General features: G+C 36.9%; 1 protein-coding gene across 3 annotated transcripts in view; it reads right to left on the bottom strand.

Moving 5' to 3' along the window:
• LOC115237628 (ras-related protein Rab-26-like) overlaps positions 1-15,426 on the bottom strand; it is a 96,419-nt gene that overhangs the window by 14,657 nt on the left and 66,336 nt on the right. The window contains exons 2-3 of one of the 3 annotated variants that reach the window (XM_029810804.1): positions 10,278-10,416; positions 2,639-2,757 (exon numbers count right to left, since the gene is read on the bottom strand). In XM_029810804.1, the coding sequence (XP_029666664.1) occupies positions 2,639-2,701 (63 nt within the window). In that variant the 5' untranslated portion in view covers positions 2,702-2,757; positions 10,278-10,416. Of the gene's footprint in view, positions 1-2,638; positions 2,758-8,272; positions 8,741-10,277; positions 10,417-15,426 lie in introns of those variants that run through there. The other 2 variants (XM_029810802.1, XM_029810803.1) reach the window with 2 other exon arrangements.

Raw genomic sequence — 15,426 nt, 5'->3', positions numbered from 1 at the left:
AATTAATATTATATAATATAATTTAATTAATTAATTAATATATATTTAAGGATTGATAATTTTATGAATTATCAAATTTACTAAATTTACTAAATATTATTATAGATTATCCTTAATTTATTTATAGGCTTTATTTGTAGAGTAATTTAATCAATACAGATATATTTAATAGGTAAATTTATATTTATTAATTATCTTACCCTATCAATAAAAAAAAATTACCATAAATAAAGAATAATTTGTAATAATATTTAGTAAATTTAGTACGTTTAATTATTTATTTACTATAGCAAGATAATTTAATTAATATACATATATAAATTTACTTTCTAGATAATTTATATTTATTAATTAAATTGCCTACCAGTAAATAAATTTTTTACCCTAACTAATAATTACAAAAAAGATCACATTTACGAGTTGGATGTATATCCTCCCTTGTAGAATGAAAATTATCAAAAGACGTCTCTCAGTTTAGAGTTAAATGTGCGTCCGAAATATGATGCGAAAATTTGCGAATCGTGACGTCATGATGGTGTTGTTTATCGAAAGGAAGCTCATATGGAATCGATAAATTTACATGAAGAGGACAGGCGACCGGCATGCATGATTTATGGCACTGTTCTTTAGCGAAGTGGTACCGAAGAAAAAGAAGTCCGATATAATCTCTAGCCGGCTGCTCGTTGAATATTTAGCTCCGCTAAAGGTTACTCTAGCGACGGCTAAAGTACTTTGCGTATTCGTCGCACGGCTTAATGATTTTTATCGACAGGGCGTATAAATGATGGCATAGGAGTGGATTATTAAGTAGTATTATCGTTAACTCTCGCATCAATTATTGACATTACGGATTCGATACCTTGTGGAAATATCATATTTCATATTCTTTCTTTTTCTTACTTTCGATATAGACGTAGACACCGGTTGTCCCGATCTCAAGCCTTGAATTAAGTTATAGAGATACTACTATGCTACACAATTGCACAATATGTGATAAAAAGTTCACTTGACGAATACGCACGTTCGCCTCCCTTCCATGTCGGTTATTCTCTGTCTCGCTTTACCTCATAAATACATTAATCTCATTCCCTGAAGGGATGACGCCTGTTTTACACACAGGTACTTTGATTGTGATATCAGTTCAAATATATATGTATTCACGTTTGATAAAGAATGGGAATATAGCTATAATTCCTGCAGAGATAGATATTGTACATATTTTTTTTTAATTATGTAAAATATAGGGTATTTCTTCGAATCATAAATTCTTTTAGCGACATTAATCTAATATGATCTTTATTTGCTTACGGATATGAATTTTTCTACCAAAATAGAATGAAAATTAGGAAACTAAAAGTTAGGTCCATTTTTCCTAGTATATCTGTCATTTCTTTTCTATATTTATTTATTTTACTACAATTTTCTTATTGTTTGTAGAAAAAATGTATTTTAAATATTAAATTTAAAACAATCTTCGAAGAAAAACTGGATAGGAACTTTTAAGAAATTTGTATATTATTTTCGAATATATAAAATAGATAGTAAATTTATGTTACAAAACAAATCATTTTTCATTATTAAAAAATTTAATTATTAAATTATTTAGTGTACAAGTCCAATATGCAAATCTCATTTATATGCGTTTGATTATTGCCAATAATTTAACTTCAAATAGTATTCTTCGATTGTTATTTTGTCTCAAATTTGTTAGTGCTCTTTTTATATATATTTCTACACAAAAAATAATTACATAATCACACACACACACACATACACATTTAACTTCTCTCTTTCTCTCTAATATATTTATTGGAAATATATTTAGAAAGATATAGAGCTCTTTTTAAATTCCTTTTTTAAAACTAATTAATCTCTCTTATTTTTAGAAGACAGACGCGCGCACGAGATACTTTGTGAAATATCTTTTCAAATTGACCGGATGATTTGAAGTTAAAAATGTTTAATAGATTAAATTAAATTTAGCGATATTACGCCAAAAAACGTAATATATAATAGAATTTATTCTTTTAGTTTTATTTTGCTCTTTTTGCTGTTATAAAAAATCCTAAAATATTTCATATAAATTTAATTAATATTACTTTAACTCTCATCGAAATTATAAACGAATGTAAGCAATATCAAAGATAAGCACCGTTATCAAATAGAATGCAATCAAAACACACGAACAATATCGTTCAAGCTACATGTCAATTATCGACAGTTTTGGAATAGATATGTTTGCGCAAACATTGATACGGCATTTTTGGAACAACTGCTTAGCCAAGATAATCTGCTGGGGTGATCTATCACTGTCCGAAAGGAAGATCCGGTCCCTCAGAAAAAAGAAGGGGGATGAAAATTACAGTTTCAAGAGTACCCTATTGATCGAGCACGCCAGATGCTTAATCGAACGCACGATCGATGGTGAGCCCCGTGACCCGCGTACAACTACCGTTCTTAGGATACCTGCCGCACCGGTTCTCCGCGATCATTACTCAACAACGACGACGTCGTTGCCTTTATGGCGCCGGTGATAAAGTCGACGACGGATAATTGGGTTGCGAAAGCGTACCCGCGTGTCGAGATATCGTGACACGTCGCGCGCGCAGCCGATCGATTTTTCCAAGAATATACTTACATTAAGGGACGCCGAAGTGGGAACCGTGACCATGGATGAACCATCACCAGCGCCGCCTCTCATTGTGCCCCTCTAAATGCGAATATCGCCCCTCGGTGATCGCCGGTCGCATTGGGTCACTGTGAACAGAAGAATCACGCCCATCGGGTCATTGCACGGTCTATTTAATCGTTGTGAGAAAGAATTAAAAAAGACCTATCGCGAGGAATTTTTATGCAAGGTCATGTAATCTAGAAAGGACGACCCTCCTTTCAACTTTTAGAAAATTTTTTTTTTAAATTGGAAAGATGTCTAGAAAATTCTGCTTTTAGAAAATTCTATGTACGATATACATGTGCATAATTTTATAGCACGGAAGGATTTATATAATAGTAGGACGTTATCAAGTTTCCAGATGGCTGATTATAAAGTTCAAGTATAAATTTGCTCTCAAAATATGCATATGTATGCTTCGAGACAAAAATCAAAATACGTGACAAAATCATTACGTCGATTTAGCCCTGGTAGGGAAATCGAAAAACATAGCGCTTCCCTCGTTTGAACTTGATCTATCTATTCATTTTCAACCCTCCCCGGTTCACACGCATATACACGCATCTCGTCGCGATGCCACAAACGAACGCTCCTGAGATCATCATTTCTTTCTCGACGCTATATCGGTGTATCTGCTCTCTGTCGGGAACCCTCTTTCCCTCTGATCAGTACATTTTATAGCCTAACGCGCTCCATGCCTTCTCCACTCAATCTTCTCTCCCGCTCTCTCTATTTCTCTCCTTTCAACACGTGTGCTTTCTCATCGCGTCTCTCTCTTTCTTTCTCTTATTTCTACGTCTCCGCACGCAACGTGCAAGCATTATCTCCGCACACGCACACGCTGCACGTGAAATGTTCCGCACGTTCTATCTCTCTCGAATGCGTACTTTAACCGCATTCGAGTATCATTCGTCACACTCGACAGGCAGGACGGCTGTTCCATTCTCTCTTTGCATCTTCTCTTCCTCTCTCTTTCGCTCTTGCCGTAGCATCCACGTTCCGTGTTTCGTCTCTCCTTTATTCTCTCAATAGATCCTCTCACTCGCGCACGTTTCTCATCTCCGTCACGTGCGCAATCACTTGGACAGAGAGCCTGTCGTTCGTCTCTGTCACACGTTCTCTCGACGTGGCCCACCCACTACAATGAGTTCCACCCGCCCACGTTACCTCTCACGCACTCTTCTCTCGCCGGCCGATCATCCGTTGCGGGATCGGAAAGCGAGAGATACAAAGGGCATTCTTTTTTTCCTCCGCCAATATATTACATTTCGGAAACACGATAGCGAAAAACCACGAAATTAGAGTCAACGTTTTTTTTATAATAAACCTCTTTTTAAATCTCTCCTCGAATAATGCGCATAATCCTTTATCTTCAAATCCCTTCTCGTGTAGTATTTCATCGATTTATTTCGTCGATAAATTTCAATGCGAATTAAGCTCCGACATTTCTCATTTTAATAAGACGATAGATTCGACTTGAGAAATGTCGAACGACTATTGTAAGAAAAAAGCGGCTCTTCCGCTAGGATGCTTCGTTCATCTACCGCGGAAATCCCCTGTCCTTGAAGATAATACTCGATGCACTTATTCCAGGTTTTTTCTTCGATTTCTGTGGCCAGTCAAGCGAAACGTCGGAAACGTTATCAGAATCAGCACGCTCGAGGAGAAAGAGAGATGTCATTATTTGATGTCATCCATTCTATGAAACGACTTGTGTAAGAACGTTTACGCAAGAGATTCTATAAAATTGAACTATTTTTGCTGCTTAATCAGTATACAACGACCACGTAAAAGTTATCAAGATCTTCGAGGATCTTATGACGAAAGATTATCTCACTCTAAGAATTCGATAAAATATTTTCAAGTAAAAAATCTTGAAGAGCTTTTAAAAAGTTTCTTATAACTTGTACCGATGCTTGTGAAATAAAAATCAACATGTTATGAAAATTTAGAACATCTCAAAATTTTTACAGATCCCCAAGTGTATAAATTTCTTATACAGGGTGTTCCAAGTCAATGAAACTTCAGGATCTTATAGGAAATTGAATTTGAAACAAAAGAGTTTGTATAAAAACAGGTCTGGAAACGCTTCATTAAAAAGTTATAGCTAATAAACTCTCTGTAAGTATAATTAGTTATGATCAAAATTTACTAAAAACATTTTTATGTTTGCATTTGTAATATTTGCACTATAAATGTGCACTATAAGTGTTTACATAAAGACCATCGAAAGCTGGTTTTTTCAAGTTTCTGCTTTTTTCGTTGTTTTGAGCTTATTTTCTTTTGAACGCCTTATCAGAATTAAATGAAATTGGTGTAATTTAATTTGTTATTTAATTACCCATCAGATTTATTTTGTTATTATTTTCAAATGAATGAAGGATTTTGAAGTTATTTTTAAAAATCATCAAAAAATGATCATGATTTTTAACGAAGCGTTTCCAAACCTATGTTTATGGAAACTTGTTTGTTCCAAATTCAATTTCCTGTAAGACTGAAGTTTCACTGACCTGGAATAGCCTATATATATCATGAATGATATTTTGACATTTCACATCCGGGCTTTCAATCAACTCCATCGTCGACGTGTAATACGGTCGTGCACTCTACCGAATAGCGATCCCGTATCTTGCGCCGCAGAATCATGACGATATTTAATTGTACGACGCGTCTTGTCTCGATGTGGTCTTAATGAGAGCGAGTTCAATCGAGTAGAAAGGCCATTGGGGCCCGTCGATCGTTCGGGTGCCGCGTCGCAATAAAAGTCGTCTCTCTATATTTAGCCACACACGGCTACATATAATTCCCACCTACGTGTCGCCCGTACGTCCCGCTTGTGTTTTACGAGCTCGTGCCACGTTTTCATTATGTTTACACACGTCGCAAAATTGTCGTGCATCGCAAATTGCGCGCGCACGCCTGGAAACATCGATCGACAGACGCCGACGAGTTTGTCGATCCTCAAACGATTACAACAGTCCGATAGAAAAAAAAAAGAGAAAGAAATTCCAGAAAAAGAGAATAATAATTCCTTGTATTTTCTTTTTATGTTATTCTTTTTTTATTTATTCTTTTTATATGTTCGATACGATTTTGACTTTAGAAAAATGTTATCGCGTTGCAATTTTGAGCAATTATAAGTTAAAATCGTAAAAAGAACTATTTTCATATAATTTATCGTGTTAGCTATGTGATGTGCTAGAAAAGTTGTATCCTGTTCAATATTTAAGGGCATTGTTGGAACATTTGATCTTTAAAAGAAATTTGTTGTAAAGATTGAGATTAATAAGTGTTTCGAGATATTGGGTTTATTATGCTGTAACAAGGTTGTAATTAATTGTCCATTCTATGCCCGGTATATTGGTATATATCATATTATGTTCGTCGATTTTAATATCGGATTTTCTTAATCAACGACCCGTTTTAAAACCCCCATATAAATATGAATCTTGAAATTTCACAAAAGCCCAAACTTTTTTTTATTTTGATATCTGCAATGTGTCATAAAATCGGCTCAGCAATCTTCGATAATTTATAATTTTCTTGCAATATATTCAATACTTAATTATAAAATTCTATTACTCTTAATCTTAATAATAAATTCCTTGTGAGGACTAAAAATGGTAATAATATTCTTAATTTTTAATGAAATGAAATTGTTCGAACGCGTCGCATGCTGTAAATAACGTTAAAATAGTTTATTTTTATCTCAAATTTCTTAAAATTATAACGTGATACATGATGTATATAATATTATATAAAATATAATATTTTCAGGAATTATATTTAGCATCAGAAAAACTATGGGGAATAATTATTCTCTTGGATTTGACAAAAAATATCGTTTTTTTAACTTTCTTATTTAGCCATTTAGCCAAATAATAATAAAATATATAAGAGATTTTCATCTCCTATACACACAGCCGCGACCACAAAGTTATCACCAAAACGCCATCTTAAATATTGATTTATATACGTATATAATTTGCTATCATGGAATATATAACAGTTATCTCGCGATCGCGTATGAAATGAACGACAGCGTCGACTTTACGTGTAACATCCCCGTGGCAAGATCGAATCTTGTTCTATTGTCATTTCGAAGTCACGTCTATGACCTGCCGCTGTATACCCGCACGATCTGCACTATCTAATCTCCACATCTTCGCGATACAATTATAGGGGTTGCGACTTATAACTGTGGATTCTGCCAACGTAATAAATCATATCGCATCCTTTTATCTAACATTTAGAAACGTAATTTAGTTATTGTTATTATTCACATGGAAAGTTCATCGATCGATCATGTTTGCAGCAAGAAAATAATCGTCAGAGCGAAAATTACAGGAGGATTATTTTCTTATATTTTCTTGTATTTTAAAGCGGCGGATAATTCTAAATTAAATTAATTAAAACAATTAAATTAAATTAATTATTCATAAATTAAAATTGAATTAATAAATTCAACATAAATATTGTAAACAATTTATTATATTTTTAATTACCCAAGAAATCCGAGCAATGTATAGACATCAAAATTGACATAATAAATTAAATTAATTATTTTGCAATATGTATAAATATTATAAACGCACCCCTTGAAGTTTTAATTTATTATACATTTTTATTTATCCAAAAGATTTGAGTGATGTATGGAAATGATGTCATAACTAACGGTACTCGGCCAAATGCTATGAATTGGAGTTACGTATGAATACTCAACAACTTGTTACACTTCTCACCACGCATGCGTACTATCGAAAGTGACTATCATCGCAGTAAATATATATCTTTACGATTCATTGTTCTATTCTTTCGGATGATAATTTTTATAATCACTTGAACAACTTTATGTTTAGAAAAAAGGAAAAGAGAAAAATTGTAATTGAAATTGAAAGGCAGTCTAAAAATGATAAAATATTATATAAATCAAGTTTTTTATAATATATATCATAAAGCTACATTAAACTAAATAAATATCAAACGCTCGAGCGCATTTCTCTTTGTTGTTGTGAGAAAAGTTTTATATAGCATAGGCGGTGACTTTGAAACAGCGCTTCGACAACGCGATATTGATTAAATGCCATTCCCCGAAAGGCTATGTCCATTCTCGTATTGAAGTTGAAGTGCGTTCCGATGGACATCAAGGTCGCGTATGAGTATCGCTTTTCTCTATTTCCTGTCTTACGCGCATATGACTTTATAGAGTGAAAATTAAATATTAAAGCAGGAAATAACGCTCTTAAAAAATGCGCATCTTTACCGCGAATATTTTCCGTCAGGAGATTGCTTCCCAATTTTAAAAAAATAATATCGCAACACGCTGGTTTCTTCATGCCCGACATAAAATATTCCTTTTAAAATGACATGAGCATCGTTTAGGATAATCGAGACGCGTAAAGAGTCGTTAAAAAAAGCGCTGCTTTAATCGCTTAAAAAGGTTAGTTTTGTAAAAATGCAGCGAGTAAAGAGTTTATTTAAGAAATACTGACAATGAGACCGCGCTATCACACACACACACAGTTACAAAATGCGACTGTTGCATTTGTCGTGTACACATACACACACGGTTACTCAAATAATTATTATAATTGATCCTACCTTTAAAGTGTCCCTACTGAGTGCTCGCTGTCAGAGAATCTCGTCTTCCAATCGGAAATCGAACATCGACACACCTATTCAGAGAGTCCTTTTGCCGAGAAGGATCAGCGAGACGCTATCGCTTTACCACCGCGCTACCACTTTCCCGATAAGCGACTCTATGCTAGCCGATAACGCGCCGCGGTGACGTAACGACGACGACGGAGACACTCACCTTCCACCGCCGTGCGGTAGGTCGACCCACTTTTCCCATGAACGCGAACGAGCAAGTCTCACTTTCTCTCTTTCTCTCTCGCCTTATCGATCCCACCACTCTCTCTCTCTCTCTCTTTCTCTCCCTCGAATGTCCCTCCTTTTCGTGTGATGAATCGAAGACTCGCTCGTTGGAGGTTGGAGTTTCAAGCGCGAGGAGGTTAACCGTACACTCGCGACTCGCGACGCTATTCACTCTCGTCGAGTCACCGCTCCTACGCACGCTCTCTGCCCGCCGTCCGTCACGTGACGCACTAGCCTGACCTACACACGGAGTCACGGTTGTCGCGCAGCTGACGCGACGGGGCCGCCGGCACAATGGAACGAGCGCGACGAGAAATCCGGAACGCACGCGAGGACGCGAAGGCCGGCAAAGTCCCCGCAACGCGAGTTTCCGCGACGCACATATTTCACTCTCGGAAGTGCAAGGAGCGTGAAAGGACGAAGAGGGAGCACGCAAGCGCGCGGCGATTAACTCGCGCTAACTTCTCTCGACTCGACGCGAGCTCGCGCGCCGTTACGTCACGTGCGCGATTCGCGCGGGGTGTTGCGTCACCGAACGCGCGCACGTGCTCGCGTATGTTCGGCAAGGGTCCTCGCCTGCGAGAAACTCGCACCGTCAGATGAAATGCGAGAGAGACATCGGTGTCTAATTACAGACGAGCGATGGAAATATTAAGTCGAGAAGACATCGTGTTGCATTTCATTTTTTCACATTTTGCACAAATCCGTACAGCGCTAATTTTTTTTTTAATTTTCTTAGATTAAAATATATATTTCGAAGAAATGGAGAAGAGAAGAGGAGAAAAAGAGGAGTAATAAGCACGGCAATTGTAGATAAAGAGGAGCAGATTGGAGAAATCCATTCTTTTGACATAACGCGATCGGCAGTAAATGTTAAAGAGCAATATCACCTGTTGATAGCGATTCTTATCGCGCTTTCTCAATAGATTCTCATCTTCCACAAAAGTAAATCCTACTTTCTCTCTTAAAATTTGCTGTCTTTTTTCTCTGCCTATGTAAACTAAACTATCTATTGATACAAGAAAAGCAATGTGAGGACATTATAAATAATAAATATAAATAATAATATAAATAATAATAATACAAATAAAATATATCTACGAAAAAGAGAGTAGATGTAGCAACGCGATATATTGTTTACAGAAAAAATAGTATCTACGAAAAAGAGAGTAGATGTAGCAACGCGATATATTGTTTGCAGAAAAAATAGGTTTCTTTGGAAATAATTGGTTTTATATTTTCTATATGAGAAAGAGAGAGAGAGCATTTTTCTCTAATGATGTAGAAATATCAAAGAAATCTTGGATTTTTTTAAAAATAAATTTGTACTATAACATTATTTTTAATTAAATTTTTTATGAACGATGAAGTGTGTGTTTGGCAGTCGCATCATTAAATCGAGCTTTCGATGTACTATCGATGACCATTTCGTTAATTTAAAGTCCATACGAATTATGTACAGTTCATGACAAATTGTATTCTGTAGTTTTAAAGTTACCAGAGCTATTATTGTTTACGCAAACAGAATTTTTAAGAGATCTCTGAGAATGAGAAAGTTAGAATTTATCCGAGTGCAAATAAAACTGACTTATATAAATACGCGAGAGCATGCTATATATGCTACAAAAAATTCAGTATCTTGTCACTACGTATACACATTCACATTTACACACAAGATACTGAATCTTTTGTAGCATACATTGATAATTAAAAGATAAATGTGTCTTACGTTTTTGATCTCTCGAGGTGATGAATGACATTGAATCAACGATACTAAACGACTTGTCGACGATAGGTTGACAGTTACATATGACGACATCACAGTCTCCAACAGTCGACGAAGAAAAGCATGAACGAGGTAAGACGTTCTGAAAAAGGAACGATTTATAAAAATTGAGTTATCTCGTGCGAATTATATTCACAACGAAACTGAAACAATTGTCAGACAGAGCTATCTTTCAATACGATATAAAATTATAATCTCAATCGCATATCAATAATGACAAATATTATAAATAGCTTTGCATTGTTAAAGAAGAGCAATCGCGAAAAAGATAATCTCATAAAGTTCGCATGGATTTTAATAAAGATAAATTATCTGGTTGATTTAAACATCTACAATACATGTGTCTTAAACACATCGTAAAACGGATAAATATTTATTTTAAAAAATATACGTTTACGATCAGAACAAGCAGAGCCCTCATCATCCCCCGCGAGTTTTCCCGCAAGTCGATTCACGGCGTATTCGCCGCCGATAAAATCGCGCTCCTGCCCTGGAATTACCAACCCCGATCTGCCACGAAATAAGGGTTGGCGGAGGAGGGTGCGGAGGGTCTTGGTTCTCGGCGCGGAGGATCGCGCGGAGGGATGATAGCTCGATGAATTCGCCTGCACGGAGCTTTCTGCGGTTTGGAGGCTCGCCACAGGATGGCGACGCTTCTTCGAGCGACAGGAAGTCGCGCCTTCGACCCCTGCGCGGACCAAGGACGAATCGGCCAATCGTGGCGGGAGCGGCGAGTCCGAAGTCCGAGCACTTTCCTTGGCATTCAAGGGCGGCGCGACCGCCATTTTCGTCGACTACGATCGGCGACTCGGATGCGATTCTGCCGATCGACGCCGATTTACGTTACAAGATCACCGGGAATCGCGTAGGATTTATTTTCATACCCTTTATGACGATATGTACGCGGAACAGGAAGGAATATGCAGAAAGAAATTTGTGACGAAAACTCATATAATGTTTGCGTATAATCTAAAGACATAAATGGCAAGTATATTTATTCGGCAGTAGCTCATAAGCGATCAAGATGTGAATCCATTTGCAAGTATCTCGCGATAGAAACAGTTTTGTATGAGTCACACGCAAGTACGCAATTGCGTATATCTACTAGTTTTGCTCTTATTTTCAACTTTCAATTTTTCGCGTTTATGAACAAATTAACTAATAAAGGCTCTTATTTTTTTGGACTTTTTTTTCTCCTTCGTATGATACATTTATGAATTCTAGAAGATTTCGATATATATAGGATTAATTTATAAAACTTGAGCTCCCCTACATTTGTAAGCATACACACACAGTAAACGAACAATTTATCACTTAGAGAAGGTTAAAAGGCGAGCTTTTGACAAAACTGTAGATTAAATAGCTTAAAAACGAAAGCGATCTGACTGCCTAAAATATCAAAATAAATGTTAGATTGAAAATTGAGATCGAAAGTATAGGAGAAAAACTTCGACTGGCATGCGTATCGTAATTAAAATAAACGGGCGTACTCGATCAATGCAAGTAAGCGCGTGTGATATATTGAATGAGATATATTTGTGTGCCGAGTTATAACAATATTAATTTGATAATTAAATAAAGATTATTAATAATAATGAAAAATTATTATATTAATTAATAATGGAAAATACTAACGAACATTCACGTAGATTCGCGAGTCGTTCGCGATTTTCCCAAAAGCTCATGCACGATTCATTTTATATATTCTTCGATCGTATCGTATTTAATGTCCCATTCTTGAACTCCTTACAAGAAGAGGCGTCGTAAAACTTAAATGAGACGTAACACTCTCTTCCGAGAAGAGGTTTTATCCGCACAAGCGCGCTGTCTTTGCGCTTCTATTAAACTTTCACTGCCGCTTCTTTATTTATTTTCCCGTGTCTTCAACCGTCCTTGCGACGAATTTCTCGAAAACGTCGAACGCGTCGACACGTGAAATCTCCGACCCTTCCGTCCATCCGTCGTTTCAATTATGCAGATCCACCCTGCATCGGCAGCGAAAGAAGAAACGATTTACATATCGCGAAAATATGCATGCCACAGGGATGTAAATCATGTTCGCGTTCGTGCAATGTTACGACGACGTCGAAGTTCGCATAGAAAAGGGAGGAATCGGAAGGAGATCGCGAACAAAGGTACATCGAGTGGGAGAAGATTGCGGCAAAGAAACTGCTCTGGAAGGAAGCTCTCCAATTAGCATGAGCGCGGAGACGACAGATTTAAACAATTCGGCCGAAACCGCCAACGGATCGAGTGGGATTCGAGAGGTTGCAGCGAGCGAACGAGATACTTTTACACTACGGACTTTTACACTACAAAAGCGTTTTATCCTTTTTTCTATCTTCCTTTCTCGTAACTTCAGATACATGTTAAATAAGATTTAGTGGTATAAAGTATGTTTAAGTTTTTTTTTATTTATCACACACACATATATGTATATATGAACAAATTATTCTCTCCTTTTTTGACATAAATTGTAAAGAATAAGTAAAATACAAACGAATTCTAAACATTAAATCTACAAATTTCTGAGATAAAATTATAATGATTAAAATTAAAATTAAAATTCCTCCAATCTTGGAGATAAATTTAATAATAGAAGAGAATAAAGCTTCTTGTAATTATTATTAATGTTAATCTAATTTTGAAAAATAGAAATAATCTAAAACAAGATACTAACGTTTATTTCGAATGTAAAAGAGATAAAAACGTATTAGCCTGTCAATTTTTGTCATTCCTCGATTAAAATGTATATAGCATCGATTTCTAAAGTTTCAATTAGCGTCCGTAAAAATTATATATAACATTTACAATCACAATTCAGAATGATCTTCATTTCTGATGATCGAACTTGCGATGCAAATATGTGTGAATTAAAAATGAATAAAATTTGAACTATTAATAAAAGCCGACATATACAGGCATCTGAAAGAGCTTTGAGATTTTCAAGAAACTGAGTTATTAAAAATATACATATTATATCAAATATTATTTTCAAATTTATCACAAACATTACTTTCTCTTATAAAAAACGCAATCATTTATCTAGAAGCCAGCAATGCAAATATATATCTCGATAACTCAAAAATGTCATTACATTAAAACCATAGTACCTAGACCGACATACTGTCTGGTATTTTAGGCTGCAGAAAATTAAAATTTTTATCTATACAAATATTTAGTAGAGACTGCTTTCTATTAGATTATATAATATTACCAATTTTGATAATATTGTCTTATAAATTTTATTTCTCTTGAGCAACTGGTTCTCGCGAAAAACGCCTTCAAACTTCAAGAACTCCCGACTTAGCACACGAATTATAAGCTTTTGATGTATGAATAGACTGACACAAGGCATAAGTTTGCATATTAGGTCTCACAAAGTACTTGGCGTCTCCAAGAAATAGATGACGTCAATTGAAAGGAAACTGTTTTGATACCCCCCCTCTAATCAATTCTAATTACGATTATCGCGCGTCATCGATTTTCTGCAGGAAGGGGGACGGGGTGGAGGGAGGAGAAGACGTTCGATCCCGAATGCGCGGCCTCGCGCATAACGATGGCGAGAATATACGAGCGTCGGAGCCGCGATGTTACAGTCGGCGCGATGTCGGCATATTGTCGTTGTTAGTTATTATTAGCGCGAGCAAGCGCGGTGATCGCGACACCACGAGAACGGAACACCATGGCTGGCGGCATGCGATCCTGTTGCCGGGACGGCTGCCAGCATCGACGGCGTCTGCGTGGCGACAGCTGGGCGTGCCATCTTGCACGTCTGCGTCCGGCTGCCCATGGTACCAGGCGAGCATAACGCGAGACAGTCCGCGTCTCGTTTAGGGCTCACCGACTCTGTCTGTCTCATCGTCGAGGAGAGGAGAGACCTCCTCGTTACCAGCTGACAGCGTGCATGCGCGCCAGAAACACGCACACGCGCGCAGTTTCGCTTACACGAAAGCGCGAGAGAATTCTGAGATCTATATATGTATATGATATAATAATCGATAAGAGTCCAATTTTCCTCGCTATAAATTGCTGTAAACTGTCTCGCGCGAATTATTATTCGTCGTCGCGAATTTACGTAACAAATCTGAGATTGTGTGTATCTGCGAGACAGAGAGCGTGGAAAAGAGATAGTTTATAGAGACTGCGCCTGATAGAGATGTACGATGACATGGCGTTATTAGGGAATACGTCCACCTCTTCTTCGAGGGAAGAAAGGAAAAAAGGAGCACACGCGTGCGAGCTCCTCGCGGAATCGTTAAAGATCAAACCGGTGCTGCCACGTGGGAGAGAGTCACACTCTCTCTCTACCGTGTACGGTAGAAATGAGGAGAGGGCCTGCGTTAGAGCGTGGTCGCAGGAACGGCAAGAGGTCGTCGAAAGCGATCGACTGGGACCTACGGATGGCTATTAAGGTCGCGCGACTCGCTTCGCGAAACCGCCAAACGGAAAAGAAAACCGTGTCTATTAGCATTAAACATATATGTCTACTAATGTCAATGAAAAAATCAAGATGCGTAAAAAACGTGGAAATTTCTTCTCAAGATTGATAAATCAAAGTGATAGAAAAAAGGAAGAAAAAGAAATTGCGTCAAAATCTGCTTGTCTGCTTCCAAAGAAAACTCTATATAAATTAGGTGTAAGATCGCATAATAGAAATTATAAATATAGTCCATTTTTTACCATGAATAAGAAACGTGAAAGACCGCTAGATATTTTATATAAAATTCCTCATGCATTACTTATCCTTCTGAAAAATTAATTAAATTAGAAGATGCAGTCTCTTGAAACTATTATTAAGATCGCGCTCTCGTTAATTTTGCAACCAGTTGAGGTCGATGTGCAAGAATCGTTAAATATACACTCGAACAAGCGATTGAACTCCGAAAAGCAGAGGCGGGGCCTCGCTAATATAGGACGGCGTTGTGAAAAATTGATGCGAGACTATTAGTTTTTTCCGTTCGCGCACTTACCGAGAGAGATTCGCTTCGACATCAGTCTCACTTTACGAACGCGCGAACGTCGCTCGCCCGAGCTGCGCTTTCGCAGCGAAATGGAAAATTAATTCCTGACGACATACTAAAAAAAAAAA

Source organism: Formica exsecta, unplaced genomic scaffold, assembly GCF_003651465.1.
Source record: "Formica exsecta isolate Colony F162 unplaced genomic scaffold, ASM365146v1 scaffold30, whole genome shotgun sequence".
Taxonomy (NCBI): Eukaryota; Metazoa; Arthropoda; class Insecta; order Hymenoptera; family Formicidae; genus Formica; species Formica exsecta.
Note: the sequence above shows the minus strand (reverse complement) of the source record. Positions and strands in the feature narration are given on the sequence as shown.